At 49.3% G+C, this 26,624-nt stretch overlaps 1 protein-coding gene across 5 annotated transcripts in view; it reads left to right on the top strand.

The window, feature by feature from the left end:
* The window catches only part of Frmd5 (FERM domain containing 5), a 281,389-nt gene that overhangs the window by 236,245 nt on the left and 18,520 nt on the right, over nt 1-26,624 (top strand). For all 5 annotated transcript variants that reach the window (XM_075961979.1, XM_075961980.1, XM_075961977.1 and 2 more), the window contains exons 3-7: nt 1,444-1,486; nt 1,950-2,028; nt 11,227-11,324; nt 13,377-13,500; nt 17,714-17,801. In XM_075961979.1, the coding sequence (XP_075818094.1) occupies nt 1,444-1,486; nt 1,950-2,028; nt 11,227-11,324; nt 13,377-13,500; nt 17,714-17,801 (432 nt within the window). The remainder of the gene's footprint in view (nt 1-1,443; nt 1,487-1,949; nt 2,029-11,226; nt 11,325-13,376; nt 13,501-17,713; nt 17,802-26,624) is intronic.

The following is a 26,624-nucleotide window of genomic DNA, read 5'->3' as shown; positions in this document are numbered from 1 at the left end:
ACAGGAAGCAAGAGAGCAGAATGTCAGCCCAGATTAACCATGTGGAGCTGACAGAACTAGCTCTTAGTGGGCCCATTAACTACCTGACCCACAGCCCGGCCCAGAAGGTGAAAGCTGGGAACAGAGAGAGGCCAAGATTCTGTCTGCACGGCCTGGGCTACTTTCCTGTAGAAAATCTCTGCCGAGACTAAGCAGAAGTAGCCAGGAAAGAGGGCACTGAGGAACCCATCTCTTTGCCCATTCCACAACTACACTTTGCCCAGTGCTAGGCCCTGGTAATTATTTGGCAAACAAGTCCATTCCTGTCCTCAGGGAACTTACAGCTGACATCCTAAGCTACTTCCCAGCGGCCAACCTTCAAATAATAGCATCTTTCTGTCTACCAACCGGCAAGTTACTTGCTTAATGTCAAAGCAACAATCATCAGTAATGAATTTTATAAAGTACCCACAGAGATTTGAGAAACTGATTTACAATAAGTTGAAGCTGGGGAGAGATGCTCAGCCATTAAGAGTGCTTCCTGTTCTTCCAGAGGACCCAAGTTCCATTCTCAGCTCTCACATTGGCAGCGCACAGCCACCATTAACTTTAGCTTTCAGGTGTCTGACGCCCTCTTCTGGCCTCTGTGGGCACATGCACTCACATGGTACACACAGAGAGAGATATTTAGAATGGTCTCGTTGCTGCCTTCCCCCAAACTTAAGAGTCATGAGGGAGAATGAAAAATATAGTGTTATCTAGATTCTAGCCATAAACACCCATGGGAGACAGGATACTGTACTACACATTGGTTACAGATAATTATCATAAGAAACAAAGACTTTCACCACCCTAGTATGCCAGGAAAGATTATCACAAAGATTGCCTACCTGTTTCTCAGGGGGGAAAAGAGAAGCACATACCAGCCATCTCTAGTTTCTCTTTACTCTGAAGTCTCTTCTTGTCAAAACTGTTATAGTTGCCACCAACACCCTCCACCCTCCTGCTTTGCCAAAAGAAGCTGGTATTTAGCACGACGCGTACCATACATTAGGTCCAGCAGCTCCTTACTCAAGCCAAGCCCACTATACATACATGCTTAGTCACCCATGCCTGTGGGCCTGCCAGGAACAGGACTAAGCTCACAATACATACATGCTTAGTCACCCATGCCTGCGGGCCTGCCAAGAACAGGGCCCAAAGCTCCAGCACCCTGCTTTGGGAGGTGTCTCTGGAAGCCTGGGAATGCACCTGAAGCAGGAACGACTTTCCCCTTCACAGCTGGTCCATCACGGACACTTATTTCAGAACACCACTTCCCTCTCCCAATCTCTCTTCATAAGCTCTGGGGTTGCTTTTCCTCCAGGCAGATTGCGTTCTTCTCGCCATTTCAGTCAGATAAGACCGTTTTCACGTGGACCCTGCTTCTCACGAGGGGCGTCTTGTCTGTGTTCTCTGTTTCAGCATTGGTTGGAGTTTACAAAGTCAGTGGTGAAGCAATTGAGATGTGAGTATTCATAAAGAATCTAAGCTTTACCATGGGAGGATGGGCGGAAACCCCAGGGATAGTAAGACTTGGTCTACATATATAATTTGCCACTGTTCTAACATATGGTGACCCTATCCACAAAAGGGTCTTTTAGTTTAGCCTACGTGAATGTATATATGTATGGATGGATTATGTACATATTCTGTATGCATGTGCACCATATGTGTGCCTGGTACCAGAAGAAGAAGGCCAGAAGAAGACATCAGGTCCTCTGGACCTGGAGTTACAGATGGTTGCAAACTAACATGTGGGTGCTGGGAATTGAGCTTGGGTCCTCAGCCAGCACTCCCAATGCTGAACCTTCTGTCTAGCCCCCACAAAGGGATTTTTTTCTTTATGGTTCAGGGGCCTATGCATGCCAGGAGGGGAGCACAGTCGTCTCCTTGAGAGGGTGTCTCCTAACAAGCGCCTTTTCCTGCAGCCCAGCCTCCGTTCACCATGTGCTTCCGGGTGAAGTTCTACCCTGCAGACCCTGCTGCTCTGAAGGAAGAGATAACCAGGTAAGGCTGGCACGCGGACCCCAGCCACTGTGGCCCGTGGGGGAGGGTGAGAACTGTGGCTTTGGACGTGCCTGAGTCTCTTTGGAGGATGCTTCCTAGAGAGAGCCTGTTTCTGTGTGTTCTTGCCTCCCACTTCCCTTGCGCCCCGCCTCTGGAGGTGGAGCAGCAGGAACTCCCTCTTGTGAGTCTCTAATCGCTCACTGTAGGAGGGATCTGAAGTAACTAATTGCTCAAGGCCTTCTTTCCCTTGCCTGTGATATGGCTCTGCTGATAGTTTTGGAGCTGGCTGTGTTGCTGCTTGATTTCAGGCTTGGAAAGAGACTCCAGTGGCCCAAAGGATATACGTGGGAAATACCAAGGTGGGGCACGGAAGGCAGGGTGGAAAATATTAAGACTCTAGATCCAAGTGAGTAGATCCTAGCATGCTGTTGGAGCAGATGCTTGAAGTTTTCTTCATTGTGGGAATCATGTTCTGGGGCAGGCGTGCTGTGAGCCCTCGTCCCCTGGAGAAAGAGAAAAAGCCTCTAGCCCATAGCCACCCTGCAAGAGGGTCCGTGAATAGGATCAGCCCAGCTCCCCAGGGCTTTGTGCATCTAAACCAGACTCACGACAAGATTCAGAAGTTCTGTGCTGCTGGGGTCCTTTATTTTGTCATCTGCAGAACCCTGATGTTCACCTGTGGCAGGTGGGACCATTGAGGAAGGAAATGGCACTGACACTCTAATACCCTCCCCACTGCCTCGGAGAAAGCAAAGTCAGGAAAGAGGTGATTGCCATCATATAGACCACTTGTCCCATACAGCCTCGAGATCTGTTCTGGATCCTGAACTGCTTTAAAATCCCAGAGAAACAATAGAAGAGGGAATGCAGAATCCTTTTCATTACTGTGGAAAAGCAAGCTGCTGACTTGATATCTGGTGAAAGGAATGGAGGGCTCTCTCCAAAGGGAAATCAGGAAAGGGAGAGAGGATGAGAAACAGGAAGTAGTGCAGAGAAAACAGGAAGTAGTATAGAGAAAACAAGGAAGGTGTCAGGGAGGTGAGCAAGTAGCTTCACGTGGAGCCCACTGTGGGTGGAGGAGAATCTTCTGGAGTCCAGACCAGGAAGGCCTCCTGCACGTGGGCAGAGCTATGTGCCAGCTCTAAAGCACAGAGGACAGTGATGTGGGTGTGAGAACTGTGGGTTCCAGTCATCTTCACGAGAGAGAGTGACTGCCACCATCTTAGTGTGCAGCCTGAAGTTTCAGACAGGTCCACGGAGACAGGGCCGCTATGTTTACCAACTTGAGCAGAGAGGTCTTTGACAAAGCACTCCCGTCCCTCATGACCCGAGCCCCCTTCTCCCTGCTGAGAGTGCTGCAGCAGCCCCTGTCCACTCATGTCCAGGTCAGACCAAACTTAACACTCTTTGTTTGTTTTGTTTTTATTTTTTTGATTTCTTTGTGTAGCCCTGATTGTCCTGGAACTCAATTTGTAGACCAGGCTGGCCTTGACATCACAGAGATCTGCCTGTCTCTGCCTCCTGAGTGCTGGGATTAAAGGTGTGCGCCACCACTACCCGGCCAAATTTAGCACTTTTGTTAAAAGCCAGCTCCTTGCCTCCCACCACCTCCTGCATTGCCTGATCTCCATGCCATTGGCTGCGCAGTAGGTGTAATGGTGCCCGCTGCCCGCTGCCGCCACTCGGGGACCTGCAGCGTTTTACCATAGCAGTAGGGCTGAAAGGAACTGGTCTAGTAATTCGGTGACTGCCCTTAGACACAGGACTTTCTAACGCTTTTTCTTGGCTGTTAGGAGCTCATCGTCCAATTGTATTAACATACTGACCCCCCTACCAAGAAGCCACATAGACCTGGTGGCTCAAGTCCAGTTTGTATTCCTTCCTGACTGCAGGGCTTGGCCATACATTATTCACCCTCACTGACCTTTGGATAACTCACAGAATTAGGAGAGTAATATCTAATTCTGAAAATCATTGAGATGATTAACCAGTTTGCTGGCCTCCTTTTTGTTTGTTTTAATTAGTGTGTGTGTGTGCATTTGTGCGTGCATGTGCACGCATGAGTGTGTATACACAAGTATAATATATACAAGTGTATAGGTGAGTACATGCCTGCTCACATACAGAGACAAAAATAGGCCAGATCTTTCAGTGCTAACGTTACAAGCAGACTGGCTTGTAATATGGGTGCTGGGATCTAAATGTTGTACTCTTAACCACTGAGTCATCTCTCCAACCCTCATTTTCTTCTTCCTCCTCCTCCTTTTTGTCATCATCATAGTCATCCTCCTCCTTATTCTTTGTTTAAAAAAACAAACAAACATTTCAGGCCAGGTGTGGTAGCTCATGCCCATAATCCCAGCAGTTGGGAGATGGAGGCAGAAGGCTACGTAGAAAAGATGAGGTCAGGGCCAAGGAGATAGTGCAGAGACTAAGAGCACACATTGCTCTGTAGAGACCTGTATTTGGTTCCCATCAGCCACATTAGGTGGCTCACAACTGTCTGTAACTTCAGCTCCTGAGGATCTGACACCTCTGTTCTCCAAAGACACCTGAACACACATGTGCATGCATGCACACATGCACACACACGCGCGCGCGCGCAAACACACACACACAGAGAATATAAAAAAAATCAATATTTATTTTAAAAAGAAAATTTAGGGGCTGGAGAGATGGCCCAGTGATTAAGAGTCTTCCAGAGGTCCCAGGTTCAACTCCTAGCCTCCCACATAGTGGCTCACAACCGTCTATAACTCTAGCTCCAGGAGATCTGATGCCCTGTCTAACCTCCTTGGGTATCAAGCACACATCTGATGCAAAGGCACACATACAGGCAAAACACATGTACACATAAAAAATTTTTAAATTAAAAAAAGAAAGAAAAAATTTAAGGCCAATCAGGCTTATCTAAGACTGTGTCTTAAATGTGGGCCCAGAGGAAGTTGAAAGGATGTAGTCATGGGTGGATATGGTAAAGATATATTGTATGGAACTATTTAAACTTTTTACTTTCAAAAAGATCCTGGCTCACAGAACCAAATAATTAGACATATAAATAAAATAAGCATTTATTATCACAGATACTTTGGATAACAAATACAGACAAGGCTCAGTTTGGACTTAGGTTCTTTTGAGAATGTCACTATGGAGCCTAAGCTGGCCTTGAACTCACGATTCTCTACGTCCACTTCCCTAGTGTTGAGATTACAGCCTGTGTCACCATGCCCAGTGGAGGGTCTTCTATTTCTGGGTACTCCCTGCTGATAACATGGTCCCTGTCAGCGTAGCACTGGGATCCTGACCAGACCTCTCACCAGGTCAGCAGACTTCAAGGACAGTGGCAAGGGCAACCAGCACCTCCACCATCTGCATGCGTCCTCAGGAACCACCTGAGACAGTTTTCTCTCCATCTTTACCTCGCCAGCCTTCCTTCCCCAGAGTGCAGTTTTCTCACATTGTGGGTAGTACCAACTGTGGGGTGCTCAGCCTGATTTGCAGGTTTCTACCCTCCCTGGTACAGCCTGTGAAGCCATGGAATTAGGTCCGTGTTTCCCATTCACATCCCTACTGATCTTGAGAGAGTGAGTACCTGCCCCAGCCTCACTCAGTACCCATAATTCATTGCTGGCTCTGAGCCCTTCATCTCAACAGCCCACCTTGTGCCAAACTAATTTAGCTGTCAATGTGTCATCTTTTCTCCCCTGGCAATCTCGATCCTAAATTTCACTGCCATCTCAACCATCCCTGTGGAGCAAGGCTAAGGAGGGGATGAGCTGGAGAGTAAAGAACTCTTCTTTGAGGGCTGGAGAGAAGGCTCCATCAGTTGAGAGCACTGACTGCTCTTCCAGAGGACCCGGGTTCAATTCCCAGCACCCACAGTGAGAACTCCAGTCCTAAGAGGATCCAACACCCTCCTCTGAGGACACTGCACATTCATGGTACACAGTGACATAGGCAGGCAAAACATCCACACACATAAAAATAAATCAATACTAAAAAAGAAACCGAGCATCGGGTTTTTTTTAAAAAAGGAATTCTGCTTCACTTTGCCATTGGTCCTTCCCACAGGACAAATTTAGTTTCCAAGTCCTCATTAATTTCCTTTGTCATTTTTCTCTTTAAATAATAAATAGACTTATTTTTTTGTCTAGACTGTTAATGGTGCCAAGAAATGGAGAGCTAGGCCCCATTTAGCTTTTACCAGGGACTGCAGGTGGATGCACTCTGAGAAATGGAGTGTCAGAAGGAAACGGGCACATCCACACCTTACCAGGAGGCAGAGGCCTGCCACACGCCAGCGGGTGGAGGAGTCCAGAAGGGTGGGTGGGTGGATGTGGGCTTCAGCACACAGAGGCCCAGTCATTGATTCTCTCAGTGAATGGTCTCCGAGCCTCCATTAGGCTGACATGGATTGGCAAGGCTCTCTGGAAAGGGACAGAAAGTACATGCGTTGGGCTTTCGGAACCATATGGTTTCTGTCACAACGGCTCGGTTCTGCCAATGCCGCTCGGAAGCAGCCGTCGATGATGCATGAATGAGTGAGCAAGGCCATGTTCCAGCAAAACCTGATTTCCTTAGGAAGCACGGCGGTGGGTCCTCCTTGGCTAGGGTACCGGGAAGATATGGATCAAATCTTGGCTGATTTTTTGGCTCTGAGACAAGGCTAGCGGCTGTACCTCTCAGCACTCAGTTTCTTCGTATGTGGAAATGGAACAGAAATGGGAGTTACTACTCGTGGAGTTACTGGAGGCGTGACTGAGGAAGTGCGTGTGCAACAGTAGTGTGCAGGGCACGCTGTGTGGGCAGACATGGAGAGTTGCTGGCGTTAGTGTTTTGTTCCACGTAGTCCCCCATCTCCTTTGTATATAACTGTGAGAGGACTAAACTGTCTTCCATGTCCTCTGCCCTCGGGTGTTTTCTATAGTACCTGTGAGGTTCCTGGCCTTGTGAAGGACAGAAGGAGATAAACAAGGCTTTTAAAAAAAAAGGAAACAAAGAAAGAAAAAACCACAGGCCAGTGAGATGGCTCCGTGGGTAAATGCGCTTGCCAAGCATCCCCAGTGACCCAGATTCCTGAGGTCTGAAACCCCAGGCTCAGCACTGCTAACATGAGAGGGGGGGGACTGGATGGAAGCTTACCTGAGAGCACAGCAGTAGGGATGGAAGCTTAGCTCACCTGAGCAGCACAGCAGCAGCAGGAGAGCCCCGCCTCAGAAACAAGGTGGAGGCAGCCATGCGGTCCAGCAGGCAAAGGCACTTGCTGACAAACCCGCAGTACTGAGTTCCGTTCCTGGCACCACAGAGTAGGAGAGAACCAACTCGTACAAGCTGCCCTCTGACCCCAACACATACACACAGAAATAAAATATAAAATCTTTTACAAATTAGTGTGTATATCCAGGCTGTGGTGGTGCACGCCTTTAATCCCAGCATTCAAGAGACAGAAGCAGGTAGATCTCTATGAGTTCGAGGTCAACCTGGTCTACAAAGTGAGATCCAGGACAGCCAAAGCTACCCAGAGAAACCCTGTCTCAAAAAAAAAAAATAGTGTGTGTAATGCCCCCAGAAACCAGAAGTGACCAGAAGTGGGCATGGAATCCTCTGGAACTGAAATGCCAGTCAGTAATAAGCAGCCTTGTGGAAACTGAACTCAGGTTCTCTGAAAGAGCAGCAAGCTTTCTTAACTACTAAGCCATCTCTCCAGCCCGTGTATCTAATATATATAATAAAAAATAGTGTGTGTGTGTGTGTGTATGTGTGTGTGTGTAATGTAATTTAGGGCAATTCTCTCTCCTCTGATAGCTAAATGAATTACCACAGGGTAGAAAAGTACTGGGTCCGGAATCAGAGGCCTGAATTGTGACTAGTGGGTAACACTAACCAAGTCAGGCCACATCTCTGGATATCTGTCTCCTCAGCCATAAGTCAAGGGAATTCTGTTCCTTAACTCTGGTTCTGAGAAGCAATGGCACCTGGCTGTGCTGGGCAGGCCTGGCAGGCTGATCCTTCATCTGGCAACACACAGAGCTTCACGCAACAAGATTACCCGCAGGGGCCTTGTGGGTGAGAGTACAGCAGAGTCTCGTGGGAGCAGGTCTAATGACACTAAGACTGTGGGATACAGTTCCAGCACCATGTCAACCCAAAACCTTCTGGACACCACCGTGGCAGAAAATCAAGGGGGACCTCGTGAAGACGTCAGAGGGTCCTTCAGTGAGCTCATTTCCTCCTGCTCTCCAATGACTTGCCTTCTTTAGGTTATAACTTGTCCATCCTTGCCTCCCTCTGTGCCATGGCAGTCCTTGAGAGTGTCGATAGCCTTCCCCTCGCGCTGCCCACAGCTGTCCTATAATCAGGAGTCCAAAGACTCCCAGCCTCAGAGAACTGTGCACATTCCAGCTCGCCCTAGACATTTGCCGCGGGCCCATCCGTAGCAAAGCAGTGGTCCTGTATGAGAGGAAGGCTGGCACTCGGCAAACAGCAGGGGTCAGAAACTCTAGAGAAACCCCAGGAGTACCTCTGACATGCCTTCCTGGGGGCAGGGGTTGTTCCTCTGTCTGTGACATAGAGAATCACCATCCAGATCTGTGGGTGCTGTTTGACACATCGCCTTCTGTCCAGGATATCCTGTCCCAGATTTTCAGTCGTGGAAGAGCAGGCCATGAAAGCAGGGATGATATGTGAATCTGAGCCCAGGAAGTGAGCAATGAGTTGGGGGCAAAGGCCATATCCGCATCCTGCCAAAACCTGGGGAAGGTGGGAGTCGGAACAGTGAGAGGCAGGGAAGTGCTGGCTCGCCTCTCCCACTCACCGTGTGGCATTTCACTGTGGGAAGCAGAGTGCAGGCAAGCTGGATTTGATAGATCCGTCTTAATTATTCACTCTGCATGGCGCCAGCTTTTCTTGACAAATGTTAGGGCTGAGTGGGTTTGTTTGAGGAGGGGAATGGCTCTTACAAACTCCCGGGAGGAAATCCTCACGTGGCCTTTGTTTTGAGGGAGGTACCGCGTATTGATGTGGTCACGGAGATTCTTTTGTATTTCGTAGGACTCTGCCTCCTATATGCAAGTCATATGAGGATCTTGGTAGAAAAAAAAAGGTGCAGGCTCCAAATGATGCCAATATTGCTGATGTGGGGGCTATGCTTGGAGTAGCAAGACCCAAGGAGGGGCTAGATTGCTCCTTGACTGATTCTCCATTCTCTAAGCCCAGCACTCACTCCCTACTTCACCAAAAGTTGCCCTGTCGATGGTGCGCTCTCTCTGTGGGCATTTTTACATGATTAACTGGACGTGTAATTTAGACTGAATATAAACCAGAGGAAACTGGTTATCCAAGGAGGCCCTAAATTCTGCCGGTGGAAATTGGTGGAACGGAAGGGCCTTCTGCTATAGTTCCATGACTCCTTGCTCTCCCAGGGATGCCATAGTCATGTGTGGCTGCCCAACGAAGTACCATCAACCTTAGCTTGAAGTAACAAGCCATCGAGAACTTCTATGGGTTGAGAGTCCAGGGGCGATTTTGCTGGGAGCCTCTGGCTCAGAACCAGTCGTGGGTTAGTAGGGACGACTCATCTGAGGGTCTTCATGGGACTGTTGGCAGAAGTGTCCCTCCTCCCCGTGGGCCTCGCTGTAGGGCTGTGTAAGCATCCTCAGGTGGGGTGAATGGTGCAAGAGAAGAACAAAGCAGCTGTAGAGATTCTGACGAGACAATCGAGACAACCGCTTCTGTGTGGTTCTGTTACCCACAGCAAATCACTAAGGCCAGCTCCTTCAGGAGGTGAGAACTCATCAGTGTTTCATGAAATGTAGTGTGTGAAGGGTCTGTGGGTATATTTTTAAACCACCACCGGTGCCTCCTGGCCATCAAGAGAGGACCCACCCAGGGAACCGATGTGCCTCGTAGCCTTGGGTTTGCTCTTGCTGGCCGACTTGTGAGAGTGTGTGGTCATCTCTCAACACTCTTGGGAAAGACGCTTCCCAATAGAAAGCGGTCAGTTCCACCCCCCTGTGTCGGGCTGTCCTCCTCCCCTCCTCCGGCTTCAGAAACTACAGAGCAGCTGCAGTCTCAGAGGCCAGTATAGCATAGCGGTACTAAAGAACCAGGGCCAGGAGTCCTGACGTCATGAGTTTGGATCTTAACTATTTAGTCGTGTGTCTGTGGGAAATCCACTAACACCTCGGCTTTATCTGGAAAATGTGGAGGAAATAATAGTGCCTGTTTCAAAGTGCTGTGTAAGAGTTAAATGAGATGTTAGATGTGAGTCATGCAGTGTCCGCCCCAGCAGACGGGTACTTAGTGCAGGGCCTGGTTCCTGCTCTCAGTGCCTTGCTCCATCTCACGTACACAGTGTGTGTTCCTACATGAGTGCCACGCCCCACAGTTTTTAAATACTTGGGAGCATGCGCAGGTGCACATACACATGCCTACACTCACACATACTGGCGCCCACACACGCACATTAGCGCACACGTGAGTGCAAGTACCTGCAGTACCTGGGAGAGGGTGTCGAGATGTCGGATACCCTGGAACTGGAGTTACCAGCGGGTTGTGTGAACCATCCAACACGGATGCTGGGAATCACACTCAGGTCCTCTGCACAAGTAGTATATGCTCTTAACCACCAAACAGCCATCTTTCCAGCCCCTTCACTTCTCCCTTTCTATTTGGATTTGAAGAGATCTGATTGACTTCTGCCAATAATCTACAGGGGGAGTAGATTCTAATGCCAAGCCCAAGCTAAATTCTCCCCTCACCCACCATTCCACTCGAAGACCCAGGTAGGCCCTATTTCCGCATCCCTGATAGCACAGTGTTTCCTGATTGTGTCACACTGGCAGGGGGCTGGTTCCCTCCAGATGCCAGCACTTTGGTGGCAGGGGGAAGGGGCGACAAGGATGGAGGGATAAGGATGGGGAGGAGTTAGGGGGAAGTGCTTACCAGAGAGTGATATGTCTATGTTGAGCTAGAGGGAAAACTGACAGGTTGTTTTGATCTGAACCTTAAACAATTAATAGTTCAAAGCGGAGTACCTGAGAGTCTGCAAGGAAATGGGAAATGTATTTGTTCTACGGTATGAAAAAAAACTGATGTAGGGAAGATGCCCTGACAAAGATTCTGATAGGCTTCTATTACATATTTATGCCTTTAAAGCAATCAGAGCAATCCTTTCGGTTTCATCTGTTTTCTCCGCAGGTACTTAGTCTTCCTGCAGATCAAAAGGGATCTCTACCATGGCCGTCTCCTCTGTAAGACATCGGATGCCGCCTTGTTAGCAGCCTATATCCTTCAAGGTAATGGCTTTGGACAGGATAAATTTGCTTTTCATGCTAAGTCCTGATTACATTATCCCATTTACCACAGATGACGACTTCTTAGATCAAAACAGCTTCTAACTTGAAGCAAGTTAAAGGATTTGGCCTGGGTTGTCTAGAGCCAAAAAGCCCAGAGACCCTCCTGCCCCCAAGGTCTCACAGCTAGCCCCCTTGAGTCATTTCGGCCTCCAGAGACTTACCCTGTTCCTTTCACGTTAGTGTTTCTGTGCGACTGAAGAACACTCAGAATCGCTCGCCCTGGCCCTCTCGTGCAAATCGCCAAGGTGTGAGGCATGGTAGGCCTCTGGCATCTGTTGTGTAGGGCTCAGTGTCTCAAGGATTCTCAAGTGAGAAGCCATTTCCTTCGGAAGAGTCGAGCCTCTTGCTGCCGATTCCCAGAGTGGCCGTGGGAACCTGTCGTGAAATGTGGGACCTGTCATACCCTTCTCTCATAAGATGTTGAGGACATTCAAGTGCCACTCCTCGGAATTTTCTTAGTCCTCCACCCTGAAATTGTCATTAACAACGGGATCATTTGGGCCTAAAACCGTGACGCTTCCATTAAAAACGTGAACCCTTGATTGTGAATCAGGGAACTCTCAGAAGCAACTTGAGGAGAGTCTGCTGAGAGCAGGAGAAGTATCGGAGCAGTGCTAAGAGGGTAGAGTGAGCCCATTGCGGGGAGGGGGGGGGAGCCTCCGGCTCTGAGAGAGCCATTCCAGTACCAGCCAATGGGAAGCACAGCCATTGCATGTACAGCCTGAGGTACCTAATAGAGTCCCCCTTCTTTTTGAAAGAGGAAGATGCCCTGTACTGTTAAACTCTAGTCTTTTCATCAGGTCCACCCTGATAATTATATCAAATTATTTTTTTTCAAAATGTATTTGGTAGTCAATATCAGTATTTTCCCCCCTTGAAGCTTTTCCGATAAAATCAAAGCAAAGATCTCAAGGTTCAAGGTCCCTCATCCTTGAAGGAATGAGATCTCTCAATAAACAACAGAAATTGCCACAGAATTTGAAGTTTGGTTAGGTTTTTGTTTATTTGTTTGTTTTGTTTTGGACATATGGTTTTATTACGCTGTCCAGGCTGGTCTTGAATTCTTGGGCTCAAGTGAGCCTCCTGCCTTAGATTCCCCGGGACTTGAGGCTCCAGACATCCGCCACTCCCACCCACAGCCCCGAGTAACTTGGAAGGAGGCACAATTGGCAGTGGAATGCACAAACCCAGAGCGCTGTGTTCAGCTGCGACCCAGGCCTTGTTTTCCTCCCAATATTCATGCCACCTCAGCTGAAGAGCTTCTGGCGCTCTAAGAGAAGGAAGGGGGGACGGCCAGCAAGCTGCCAGGAGCTCCTCTTTTCTTTTCTGAGTTTCCCTTTGGGTGGGGCACTTCATGTGGAGAAAACTGACTTCTGACTGGGAGAGCATTGAGGAAAGATGGTGTCCATAGAGCTCCCAGAGATCCCACAGCCGTAGAGACGAGCTTTGTAGGCGTGGCACTGGGCACAGCATTGGAAAGTCAGCCTTAGAATCTGGTGCCCCTGCACTCGGTCGCTGGGTCATAGCCATGTTCCCAGTGGCAGGCCCACCTGGCGAGCCCGCCCTGAACACTGAATGTATTCATCTGGTTCCGCGTGTGAGGGCTGAGTCCTTAACTGGGATCAAGACTCAGTCAGCAACTTCTCTTGTCCTACTAAAATCTTCGGGATGGGATTCAGGTACCCAACCTGGGGCACAGGAGGTCCTGTCTTTCTGACCAAGCTCACTGTTTGCTGCTACCAAGCCGAGCATGGCTCCCAAGCCTTCCCGTGTGGCTGCACCACTGAGGATCATAGAACAGGCTTCTGCTCTTTTATTGCAAATTTACTAGTGACCTCAGAGCCCAGGGCCAGCTCTACTGTCTCTGCTTTGACTTGAATGTCAACCTGTTGTACACAGCAGGGGGCCTGCTCTCTTGCCAGTGTCTGCCTGTGTTTGGCCTCTGAGCTGTGTGTTAATCTCTTTTTTTTTCTTTTTCCTGCCTTTGAAAAGCGGAGATTGGGGATTACGACCCAGGAAAGCACCCTGAGGGCTACAGCTCCAAGTTCCAGTTTTTCCCAAAGCATTCAGAGAAACTGGAAAAGAAAATTGCTGAGATTCACAAAACTGAACTCAGGTGCGTTACACTCTGACCCTGGCCACTGAGCACACAGCTCCTGGCCCCATCCTCTGCTCTCAGAGACTTGCTCAGACACAGTAAAGCTCCCAGCACTGGTGACCCTGGGATGTCCCATTTCCCTGGACCCCCCCCCATGGCACAGCCTCCTCCCAGTGAGCAGTGTATGGCCATAGCATTCTGAATGAGCCCTATCCCGCCTGATCTCAGAGGCTGGGCAGCTGTGCTGGATGGAAGATAAACTGCACAGGGCCAAGCTGACTTACATGCAGTACTATGGTTTAGAGTCAGTAGCATCAACACGCTTTGAGGCCCCTGTACCAGGGATGCAATAGCCAATGCCCACAGAGCCCCGCAATCTCAGCTGGGTTTAGCCGACCCAGATTACATAGAACCATAAACAGCACAGATGCAGCCTTTCACCCACGCTCAATGGCCTTTTCTGCAGAGAGGTTTTAAAGCGCAGTGGCAGAGTGGGCTCTAATTCGCGTATCAACGCGAGAACACAGGTTTCCCGGGCAGATAAGGTGCCTGAAACAAAGGTCTGTGTGCTATAAACTAACAAGAAGCTGGGTCACCATTTTAATAGGTTACAATTCCTCTTAACTTTTAGGACTTTGGATTTATTAAGACAATTAAGCAATAATTCAAAAAATGTATTAACCAACATAGAAAAGAGATGAAATTTAAACTACATTTAAAATGAAGACTTTTGTTTATTTTTAATTTTGTTTATTTTGAGTATACTAGTTAGACAAAACTCTGGGTTTCCTTGTGGGTTTTGTTCATTTTTTTTAAGGTACTTTAAAAAGAAGCAAGACGAGGAAAGCCACAATGATAGTCACAGCTTGAATCATTCGTGGAAGAGTATTGTGGGGATGATAAACCCATACTCTCTGTGTCTGCAAGAGAATTGGAAATTGGGCAGTAGATAAGAATGGGAATATATTCGTTACAAATATTTAATCTTGTGATAAGGTTCGTGCATTTCCTGCTCTGAGGAAGGACTGGAGCAGGAGTGGGGTGCTTCTAAGAGCTCTGAACTTAAACCAGAGTCTACCACACCATGATCTTGCCCCCAAAACCCTCATCTCACTAAATGCTTATGAATGAACATAACCCAAAGCTGCCCCAGCGTTTGCAGACAGATCGTCAGAGTCCGGTGTGACCAGACAGACTCATCAGGGTTGCAATCTTGGGTTTTTCCAGTCTCAGTGCTGAGCCCAATGGTCAGTCCTGTCACTGTTAGGGAAATAGTGACCCCTTGTGGTTGAACATCGGGATGACAGACCTGCTTGTGAGCTCCCATTCAGAGAGCACGGATTTATGCCGGCTGTCCAGAGGGTAAGATATCAAAGTAGTGGGGACATTTCTGCAGAAAGTTAGTTCAAAGCAAGGGACTCCTCAAGAAATGATGGCACCTGTTAGGACCCTGGAGATCTGAGCAACCCCGAGGTTAATGGATTTCAAGGGGCGGATTCCTTCAGACATGGAATGAAGACACTCCTTGCATCTGGGGTTTGTTGGTAGATGTAGGGATCTGCCTTCACCCTGATACCTGCAGACACGGGTTCTGCCGTGCTTTCATAGTGTGAAAATGCCCGAGTTTTCTCCCTCTCTGTGACTTTGACAGCTCCTGTGGACCCAGGCTGTGGGCTGTTTCTTGATCTACTTTCCAGAAGTAGCACAAAGGCTGACTTCAGAGCATGAGAGACAGTGGCCCCTTCAGGGGACACCGGAGGGAGCCTGGCCTGCTTCTCGCTTGGGTGGGATTGCTTCCTGCTCTGACGTATGACTTTGGGCAGACGATAAATTTAGTAATGAGCAACTTTGGCTCCTGCCTGCCAGCCGTTAGAGCTGACGGCTTCACAAGCTGCCCTTCCAACCTCACACTCAGTGTGCTTTTCCAGGGCTCTGCAGGCAGAAGAGCCCAGAGCCAGTGCCACCACTGGCCCCAGGGTGGTTTCGTGTACACGTTCCAGGAGGCAGGCGGGAAGAGAGCCGTGCCAAGGCCTCTTCAGATGGCCAGAGCCGGCGTGTTTCCTTTCGTGCTATCACATGGAGAGCTGTGTGGGATGGAAGCCAGGCGGCGTCTCCTGCCACAGCCGTTCTCAACCTGGGGATCACTACCCCTATGGGGGTCAAACAACTCTTTCACATAGGTTGCTTAATAGAGATTTACATTATGATTCATAACATTAGCAAAAGTACAGTTATGAAGTAGCCATGAAAATAATTTTCTGGTTGGGGGTCACCCCAGCATGAGGAACTGTGTTAGAGGGTTGCAGGGATAGGAAGGTTGAGAACCGCTGTCCTGCTTCTCCCAGCCCTCTGTTCCTGTGCTCTCTTTCCACCAAGAGAAAGGGAGTGGTACAGCAGGATTGTATGCCAGGCCATGTCAGCTCACAGACAAGAAAGCTGTGGCCAGTAGCCAGCCTACAGATGTATTTTCCCTGTCTCCGCAGTACTGCGTGTTGTGAATTACCATAAAAACATTATCTCTGACTTATTTAAAACCACAGCCTCACCTGGGTATAGTCTGCACACCTTTAATCCCAGCACTTGGGAGGCAAAGGCAGGCGGATCTCTGTGAGTTCGAGGCCAGCCAGGGACATTATAAGACCCTGTCTTTAAAAAAAAATTATTTATAATATCCGGCCAGTGAGATGGTCCAGCACTTGCTGCCTGCCATCCTGAGTTCCATCCCCAAAACACACACGGTGGAAGGAGAGAACCAGTTCTGGCACGTCGTCCTCTGAGCTCACACACACAATTGAGACGACAAACTGAACTCATAGCCGCTAGCACTGCTTGGCCTGTGTTTGCTTTTGGGGTTTTGGTGATGATGGTTGCTTGCTTATTTGTTTTGATTTGGTTTGGGGTTTTTTTTTGTTGTTGTTGTTTTTTGTTGTTGTTGTTGTTTTTAGCAGGAGCACATATAGTCTAGGCTAGCCTTAAACTCCTGACCCACTTCCTCTACCTCCAAGTGCTGAGGTTACAGATACCACACACCACCATGTCTGGCTTCGCATGGTTTTCAGGAAGACCGCAATTTCAGAGCCGTTCCTACCGCTTCCTGCTCTTCGCGCCGAGCCTGCTTGACCCCCTATGTAGCCTGTTGCACTTGGAGTTTTGTTTTGCTTTTTTAATTTTTTATTTTTATTTGGCATATGGATGTTCTGTCTATGCACCGTGTGTGTGCAGGGCACTCTTGAGGCCAGAGGAGAGCATTAGATCCCCGGGCACTGGAGTTCTTGAAGGTTGTGAGCTGCCATGTGAGTACTGGGGATCAAGCCCAGGTCCTCTGGAATAGCAACCAGTGCTCCCACCCACTGAGTCATCACTCCAGCCCCCCGCTGAGTTTTCACCTTAGACTTGAATCTCTAAAGTTGGTTCTACAAGCAAGCAAGAGAGCACTATGGAAAAGTGGAAGTGTGTGGCCCCTGATCACATCTTTTTTTTTTTAATGCCTCCTCCCCGTGAGAGTAGCAAATTCATCCCCCATCCAGGCTGACGCTCGAAGAGATGGCAAAGCCTCCCTCAAGGTCCAAGTGAAAATGTTGACAGTGTGCGCAGAAAATGTCCACATAGCCTTCTTCCCCTAGACGTTAACAGCCTGAAGATGGCTCTCCTACAAAGATTGCTCCTGGCAAGATAGGCTAAACCTGATTCCTCGATTCAGCTGTGTGTGACCGTTCAACTGCATAGAATAAATGATGTGAGATTTCCCTCTGTATGCCGTGATGACCATTAATGAATAAAGAAACTGCTTTGGACCTATAGCAGGGCAGAACTTAGCTAGGCGGGAGAAAACTAAACTGAATGCTGGGAGGAAGAGGGCAGAGTCAGGGAGAAGCCAGGTAGCCCAACTGGAGATAGAAGCTGGAACTTTTCCCAGTAAGCCACAGCCTCGTGGCAATACACAGATTAATAGAAATGGGTTAAGATCTAATTAGCCAATAAGAAGCTAGAGCTAATAATGGACCAAGCAGTGATTTAATTAATACAGTTTCTGTGTGATTATTTCGGGGCTAAGTGGCCAGGAACCAACAAGAAGCCTTCTTACTACAAATAAACACACTGAGCTTCTTGGGTGCTGCGGCTGCTCCACCAGAAAGTCGGGCCCTGCCCAGCTGGCCACTTCCAAACAAGGAGCTCACACCTGGGGAACTTGTGTAACGGGAGCCCTGAGACCATCTCCTTCTCATTCCAGTGGTCAAACACCAGCAACATCAGAGCTGAATTTCTTGAGAAAGGCACAGACATTAGAGACCTACGGAGTGGACCCACACCCATGTAAGGTAAGACTCCCCCAAGAGGGACTTCACCAGCTGTGCCTCCCCTACCAAGGCGTGGGGTGCTTGTATCCACAGCCCTTTGGTGTACGGGAGTGTCTCTGCCATGCCATGTCGAGACACACACACACACACCCACTCACACCCGGATCCGTCACTGCCACATCACTGTTAGAGGATCCCAGGCAAAGGCAATCTAAATAGCAAAGCCAAACCCAGTGCCCTGCTTTGGCAGCTGTGGGTAATTTGGTGGAAATGAATCAAGAGGGCATGTGGAGAGCTCCCCACAGGGAACAATCGGCAGTCACTCAGCAACTGTCCGCCCTTTACTGACCCATAATCTAGTTTCTTCCCAAGAGTGGGTTCTATTGACTAGAGTGGCGCGAGTCACCACATGGGACTGCAGTGGAATCGCATCTGATTCCATTATGCACCAGGGAGGGTGAAGCCGGACCGCACCAGGGATGCTGTGCCTGGAAACCCCTGTAATTGCCACGCGCTCCTGGCGTTTCAGAGATGAGTTTGGTGAGCTCACCCCGCAAGCAGCGAGACCCACAGCACGTCCTGGCTCTGGCCACTTCCTCCCACTACAGCTCACGCTCCTGTTGCTTTGCCATGCTGGTCAGCCACTGCCTCTGTTCTGCCTCATTTATGTCCCTTTTCTGTTACTGGAGAGGCTGTAGTATCAGCAGCTCTAAAAGTGAGAGCAGAACAAGATCGGCATCTCCTCCCTCGCAGATGAAGGGGCACTGTAACCGAAAAGTTGATGTGTCCCTTTCCTGGGGCTGCAGCGTGGCTTCCACCATGCCGGCGCGTTGCCTCTGTGCTGGAGCCTGGAAGTGTGACCCCATGGTGCTGATAGGGCTGGTTCCTTCTGAGGTCCCTAAGAGAAGGATCTGCTCCAACCCGTCTCAACTTGATGATGGCCATCCTCCTTTACCTTGGGTCTGCCCATTATCTCCCCTCTGCTGTTGTAATTTAAAAAAAAAATGGCATGAGAGAGAAAGACGCAATTTGACAGAGTTCATGTGGAGGGGGGGGTCCAGCCTCTGGGGACAGGAGCTGCAGAAAAGAAGAGAGAGGCAGAGAGAAAAGGGGAAGAGACAGAGATACAAGCAGAAAAGTAGAGAGAAAGAAAGGGACAGACAGAGACAGAAAGAGAGAGAAGGGGAAGAGAGGGGGGAGGGAGGGAGGGAGGGAGGGAGGGAGGGAGGGAGGGAGGGAGGGAGGGAGGGGGAGAGGGAGAGGGAGGGAGGGAGGGAGGGAGGGAGGGAGAGAGAGAGAGAGAGAGAGAGAGAGAGAGAGAGAGAGAGAGAGAGAGATGGGAGGTAGGCAGGGCCCTTTTAAAAGTGAACTTAGCGAATGTGCACTGGAGGTGCTCTTAGTGGCTACAGCTGAGAACACATCCTGTCAGGACCCCAAGGGCAGGCCAGTTCAGATGCCTGAATACTAAATGTCCTTGTGTAAGGACACCAGTTAAACTGAGTTGTGCTCAATCTCAAAGCCTCGGCTTAATTTTAATTTCTATAAAGACCTTATCTCCAAAGATGGTCACATTCCCAGCGCTTGGAGCTAGGACTTCAACATCTGGATTTGTAGGAACTGATGTAATCCAGTGTATAACAAACAATGAAAACGAAAGGCACAGGGGTGAGGCTCTGGTGAGGTGATTTTATTTTGCCTATGAAGTAATAAAAACCTGGAGGACATTCTGGAATGCAAGCCTCCTCCCCCACCTAATTCCCTGCCCTTGTGCAGCTTACTGCCATACAGGGCCAGGAGTCAGGGGGCACATCCACACACTACTACAGACTTTATAGATGATATAAGAATTAGCACGGCTAGGGGGCTGGAGAGATGGCTCAGAGGTTAAGAGCATTGCCTCCTCTTCCAAAGGTCCTGAGTTCAATTCCCAGCGACCACATGGTGGCTCACAACCATCTGTGATGGGATCTGGTGCCCTCTTCTGGCCTGCAGGCGTACACACAGACAGAACATTGTATACATAATAAATAAATAAATATGAAAAAATAAAGAATTAGCACGGCTTCCTAAATGTGTCCTGTGAGAACAAAAGTAGTTGAGGTTGCTCATGATGGCACACACTGGTAGGACATGCTGAAAAGGCAGAGACAGAGGCCAGCCTGGGCTACACGTTTAGCCTGTGGCTCACACCTTTAAGAAGCAGGTAGATCTTGGTGAGTCTATCAAGACTACACGGTGACATCATCTCTGGAAAAAAGAAAATCATTTAGCCATTCTATCAATGGATTAGGCACCCGAGCAGGCAGCAGGGGACCTCTTAGGAGAGAAGTGTTTGGGGGGGGGGGCATCTGGCTCTAAGCTCCAGTCCTCATCAGCTGTTGGGGCCTTGCTGGGTTCTGACCCCCACTCTTCGCATCCGTGAGTAAGAAAGCAAGGGGTGTGCAGGAACTTGTCCTTGAGCTGGTAGGGCATCCTAAGACCTCGGAAACAAACACAGCTGTTGCAGAACTGCAGTCTTCCCTGTGCACAAAAAAAGGCTCTGTGCACAAAAAAAAAAGTTCACACACAGGGTGAGGGGGACATGCACACACACACACACACAGACCTAAAGGCAGGTGTGGTCATTAGAAAGTGCCATATCACCTCAGTGTTAAAGTCCAGTCCCCTTGAGGCCTCATGTGAGACTGGCTGAGGTAGGATTCGCGGCACTCACAGTAGGCAGGCACTGCCCTGAGCATGACAGCTGACGGAAGGTGGGTAGGAGCTCTGTTATTGTCCACAGAAGCCATGGTCTGGCAGCCATGGACAGTGACAGCCAGACTGGTGTCCAGACTAAATTCATGTGCACTTCAGGACCATGAACTCCTGACTCAGCCTTGGCTTGGACAAGTTTGTCCATCATGGGCACCCGGAGTCTGAAGAGGCTAGAAGAAGGAGCCAGCCTCTGTCCTCTGCATGTGGTCCAATCCCATGTGTCATAGTCTCAACTCCTAGACCTGAGGGAGGAGAGAATAAGCATAGCCCACTTCCCATTTAGAGCTAGTGGGTTCTTTCATGGTAGTTTTCACCGACTCTTCAGTAGGTGGGTGCTAATCTCCCTGTTTTAAAGATAAGAAAGTTGATACAGGGACTGGAGAGATGGCTCAGTGGTTAAGGGCACTGACTGCTCTTAACAGAGGACCTAGGTTCAGTTCCCAGTACCCACATGACAGCTAACAATTGTCTGTAATACCAAGATCTGAAACCCTCACACATACATATGTGCAGGCTAAACACCAATGCAAATAAAATAAAAATAAATAAGTTATTTTTTAAGAACAGAAAAGAAAGTTGATGCAGCCAGGTGGTGGTAGCACGAGCCTTTAATCCTGCACTCGGGAGGCAGAGGTAGGTGGATCTCTGTGAGTTCAAGGCCAGCCTGGTCTACAGAGTGAGTTCTAGGACAGCCATAGCTATTACACAGAAAAATTCTGACTCAAAAAAAAAAAAAAGAAAAAGAAAGAAAGTTGGTGTACTAGAAAGCCAAAGTCCACAAGGCCCTGAGAGGCAGAGCAAAAATTTGAACTCAGTTCATTTCCAACATTGTATAGCCATATAGGAGTGATGCCTGAGAGTCTTACTCTGGAGAAAGGGGAAAGGCAGCTACCTAGCTGGAATTTTTTCCCACATTCCCAGACCTGGGCCTCCTACTCATCCGGGTCAAGTCAGGGCCCCACTGTGGACTCCACGCATGACCTTTGGATCCTTTTATTAGGCCCGGCCATGTTTCCTCGGTCCTCCGAGGCAGAGAGCAATTCAGAGTCTTCACTCTTACCGTTAAGTAGCCTCACTTGAGTGATGTGCTCCCAAGCACTCCCCTTAATGTTGCTGCAAGGAGAGCTGGAAGAAGCTGGCATGCTCAGTGTAATAAATACTGATGATTTCTATTAACAGGGAGGCAATTACTGGGCCCAGGGAATCTGGGGCATGCAGCCCCGGGGAGGACAGAAGAGGAATCGTTTTGATAATTAAATGAGGGCAGAATGCTCTGGCTGGGCTTTGTTCTCCTGGACTGATTAAGAAGCTAGCATTGGTCCTGTGCGTGCTGATGGTTTCCGTCTGCCGGAGTGTCCTTGTTTGGTCCTAGGACCAGAAGGAGGGACTCCTACAGACCCTGCCTGGGGAGCCAGAACACCCAAGTCTCAACCTTGTACAGGGCCATTCTCAACTGTGCCACAACCCACACCCCCCAGGTCCTGGCAGGAGCCCCAAAAGCCAAAGACTACAGCTGCTGGAAAAGAGAGGACCTGTTACTATATCTGTTCCCTGATTCCTTTCCAAACTCGGGACTTACCATCTTGTTCCGTTCAGTCTAGCCTTGAGGCTGGTTGTTTGCTCTGGGACTTTCAAAGCCAGTACTGTGGGTTCTGATGGGGCTGCCTTGCTAAGGCTTTGGGGGGTGGGGTATGGGCAGTAGCTCCATCATAGATGTCCAACCTTTTTAGACCTGGTGGTGCCACTTCTTAAGAGCCCATATGTGCCAGGCACTCATCAGCTAGACTATCTGCTAAGCTTCATTGTGCCACTGCCAGGAGTCTATCTTCACCCTCACATTGCCATGAAAACACCAAACTTCTGAGTGCAGATTTTAAAAAGGTAAGAGGAGTTAGGAAGTGCCAGGGAGGTTCTTACTAATGTGTCAGAAGTTCCAGGTGAGGACAGCACTGAGACTGGGAGCCAGTGTTGCCTGGTCTCAGGGCTATGCTTCTGCAATTCCTGCCTGAACCAGTGTTGCCTGGTCTCAGGGCTATGCTTCTGCAATTCCTGCCTGAACCAATGTTGCCTGGTCTCAGGGCTATGCTTCTGCAATCCCTGCCTGAACCAATGTTGCCTGGTCTCAGGGCTATGTTTCTGCAATCCCTGCCTGCAGTCTTCATTCTAAAGAGATGAACTTTATGCAAGACTAAGCCCAACTCACCACCAGTTCCAGAGAAGACACAGACCTAAATGATTTCTGAAATCATCATATGTAAACCCAGGCATGGATGATGATATCTATAATCCCAGGCACTCTGGGGTCTGAAGCAGAAAGATGGAAAGTTTGGGGGTGGTTTGTGCCACAGAACAAGACAGCTTCTCTAAAATAAAAGAAAAAGAAAAATAGAGGCAAGCCTGTAATCCCGGCACTCGGCAGCAGAGGTGGAAGAGCAGAAGATCAAGGCTACCCTCAGCTACAGAGGGCTTCAAGACCAGCCTGGACCACGTGAGCCCTGTCTGGAGAAGAGGGAATGAACAGAAGTTGGTGTCCTCTCCTCAAGAACGCTGTTGCTTGTGCCGTAGCACCAAGACGGTCAGGCTGTCTCTGAAACAAGTTGGAGTGTTCTTCTAGGTCTGTGTCACTGTCCTGCTTTCACCAGTGAAGCAGCTGGAGTGTGGAGAAGTCAGTCACAGAGCAAAGGAGAAACAGCCAGGGTCCTAAACCAAGGCTGAATTTTTTCCCACAAGGATGAAAACTTGATACTTTCTTACCTCACCAAGGCAGGAGAGAACTGCCTTTTCCTGTCAGGAGATACAGAGTGGCCAAAGGAACTGTGAAGCTTTCAAGCTCCATTTCCTTCCCCTCCTAGATCCAGGAAAAGCTCAGTCCTGTGGGCCCTGATTCCTGCCGATGGGGAGGGGGCAGGCAGATTCCTGCTTGCTGAGGCAGAAGCCTGTGGGGGAAATAACCAGACCCTTCTCTCCTTGTCTCCATTCCTTTTTCTGCCATGCTAAGTGTTACTTGGCATGCAAACCCTGAGGACAGGCTGTGTTAGTCACTATTCTGTGGCTGTGAAGAAGCACCATGGCCAAGGCTACTCTTACAACAGAAAGCATTTAATTGGGGCTTGCTTACCGTTTCAGAGGTTTAGTCCATTGTCATCATGGTAAGGAGTATAGTGGCATACAGGCAGACATGGTGCTGGAGAAGCCACTGAGAGTTCTTCATCCAGATCTTCAGGCAGCAGGAAGAGACAGACACTGGGCTTGGAATGGGCTATTTGAAACCCCAGAGCCCACCCCCAGTGATACACTTCCTCCAAGGTCACACCTCCTAATCCTTTCAAATAGTGCTACCACTTGATGACCAAGCATTCAAATCTATGAGCCTATGAGGGCCATTCTTATTCAAACCACCACGCAGGCCAATACCAAGAATGACATTTAAGACTGAAGAGACATGGATTCCTCCAGAGACAGAAAGCTCCAGGGCTTTCCGCTTGTACTTCCATACCAGTCTTGATGTGATTTCTCATTGTAGTTCCTGGTCCCACTCTGAAGCTCGTGTGACAGAGACAAGCAGCCGACACTGTGGCTGCCGTCAGTGCTGTGGGTTCTGAGGATGGTGGTCTTTCTATGACTCTCACCTACCTCTGTAGGTCCGGAAGTCTTGGAGAATTGCTCTCTGTATTCTGGGAGGGAATTCTTCAAGGTTCCATTATTAATTGCCCCCCCCCCTTTCTCCCCTAGACAAGGTTTCTCTGAGTAATCCTGTCTATCCTGGAACTTGCTGTATAGACCAGGCTGGCCTTGCACTCACAGAGATCCCCTGCCTCTGCCTCCCGAGTGCTGGGATTAAAGGCGTGCTCTGCCACACTTGGCAGTTAGTTGCTTCTCATCAGGATTTATTCCAAGTTCACCACCGGAGCTGCTGGGTTTTTGACAACTTGATAAACCTAGTCACACCTGAAAAGAGGGGACCATAACTGAGAAAATGCCTCTGTAAGATTGGCCTATAGACAAATCTGTATTGTCTTGATTAGTGATTGATGGGGGGGTAGTGCCACTGGAAGTGAGGGCCGTCCCAGGCTGTATAAGAAAGGCTGAGTAAGTCATGGGGAGCAACAACGTAAGCAGCGCTCATCCTTGGTTTCTGCTTCAGTTCCTGCCCGCAGGTTCCTGCCTTGAGTTCCTGTAATAAATTCTCTCAGAGATGGGGTTGTAAGCTGAAATACACCATTTCCTCCTCAGGTTGCTTGTGGTCATGGTGTTTATCACAGTGATAGAAACCCTAACTAAGACACTCGCTGTTCCAAATCAGCCAGCCCTGTCAGGAGAGGCCATCCCCACAGCTCTAACCCTGCCCTCTCCGGGAGGCCACCTGAGGGTGTCTGGATCATGCAGCCTGGCCTTTGCTGTCGCCAGAGGGATGTCATTCGCTGGGTTTCACTTCCATCCCTTCCCTTCTGCTCACTTCAGGCCCATGATCATCCAGCTCTTCCCTCTCCAAGGCTTCCTTTTTGGTCTAGCTTACCACACCCATTTCCTAACTAGAAAACCTTAGCTCTCAGTATCGAATAGAAGAAAGTGAAACGTTAGGGTTTGCCTGAGGTTCAACAGCCTCGGCAGCTATGCTCATATTGACACATCATTGGTGTACATGGCTGCTTGCTACACAGAATTTCTGAGGTAACAGCCCTAGATGTGAGAAATTCAAGGCCTTGGCTACAGTCATGCAGTGCAGCCAGACTGGACCCAATGGGCCTGTGATGCAGGCACCTTTCTGCCCAATTGCTGAGGTACTAGCAAGGGTGAAGGTAGCAGCCCTCCCAGGCCCCCACCCCCACCCCCTGATCCCTCACTGCTTCTCCGTTACAAACCCTTCACCCTCTCCAGACCTGACCCTCCCATCCCTCTAGCTGCCCTTCCTTCTAGGCCTTTTCCTGTGTCTCCAAAGGCTTTAGCCATGCCTCTGTCACCCCAAAACCATGTCCTTCCCTCACCATAGCCTGATGTCCCCTCCGACCCATGTCACAGTCTCATCCCGTATCTGCTAAACCGTCCTGTGGCCTCTTTTATACCAGCACAAACACAATGAGGTCTCTACCCTTGCATATCTTGACCTTGGGTCCACCCTGCACAGGGACAGAAAGCTTGCCAATGCTCACCCTCTTCCTGACATTGGCTACCTCCCTCAGGCATTCTCTCCGCAAATGCCACTTGCCTTGGCCCAAGTTCATGCCAAGTTAGCCAAATTAGACCTGCTGCCTCCCGGCAGGAGCCATAGTTGTGTGCTATGCCTGGTACCCATGCTGTTCATCCTCCTCCAAGCACTGGTGAGAGGCAGGAGGAAGCCCAGCCATGTGACTGCAGAAGGAACCAGACTTGTATCTTCTTTTAAAAGCCGTTCGCTATGCCCATGGGTTAAATGGTGCTGTGCTCACAGCCAAGACTGGATCTCCCCAGTCCTGAGGAAAGGGTGGTAATTCACATTAGTCCAAAAGGTTTGTTAAACAGTTGGCACCTGGACCCAGATGCTCACACTTGCGAGCCTGACTCCTTGAGGCAGCTTTAAGGCAGATGCATTTTCCCCTGAGGCCAGGCTCACTGGCCCTGCAGAGGATCTATTGTCTCCAAGGCCAGTCAGGCTAAGTATCTTCACCAGGGTGGCAAGCTCTCAAGGTGAGAGAAAACAGAACCCCCAACTTGATGGCCAAGTTCCCCAGCCATCCCCACCATCACTCATGTACCCGAACAGCAGAGCCTTACCCAAGGAAGCTGCGGAAGGACGCTCCTTAGTCACCCTCTTCCCTCTGGCACCAGTCCCCACACTTTCTGCTGCATCTTCACCCCCTTGCTGAGCAAAATCCCAAGCCTGCTGCTGACACACTTAGTCTGGTGGCCTGCAGGTCCCTCAGCCAGTTGCTGCTTCCCATGTCTTCATCTAAACTTCCAAGGTATTGACCCCATGGTATTTCAGATACCAAGGCAATGATAGCCTGCCTCTGTTGGCATTCTTTTTCATCTTGTTTTATGGCCCTAGGGCTTTGCACACACTGGGCAAGTGCTCCGCCACTGTATCCCAACCTGCTTTTTAACTAAGTTCAG

The sequence above is a fragment of the Microtus pennsylvanicus genome, chromosome 2 (genome assembly GCF_037038515.1).
Source record: "Microtus pennsylvanicus isolate mMicPen1 chromosome 2, mMicPen1.hap1, whole genome shotgun sequence".
NCBI classification, from domain to species: Eukaryota; Metazoa; Chordata; class Mammalia; order Rodentia; family Cricetidae; genus Microtus; species Microtus pennsylvanicus.
This window is presented reverse-complemented; position numbering and strand designations above follow the sequence as displayed.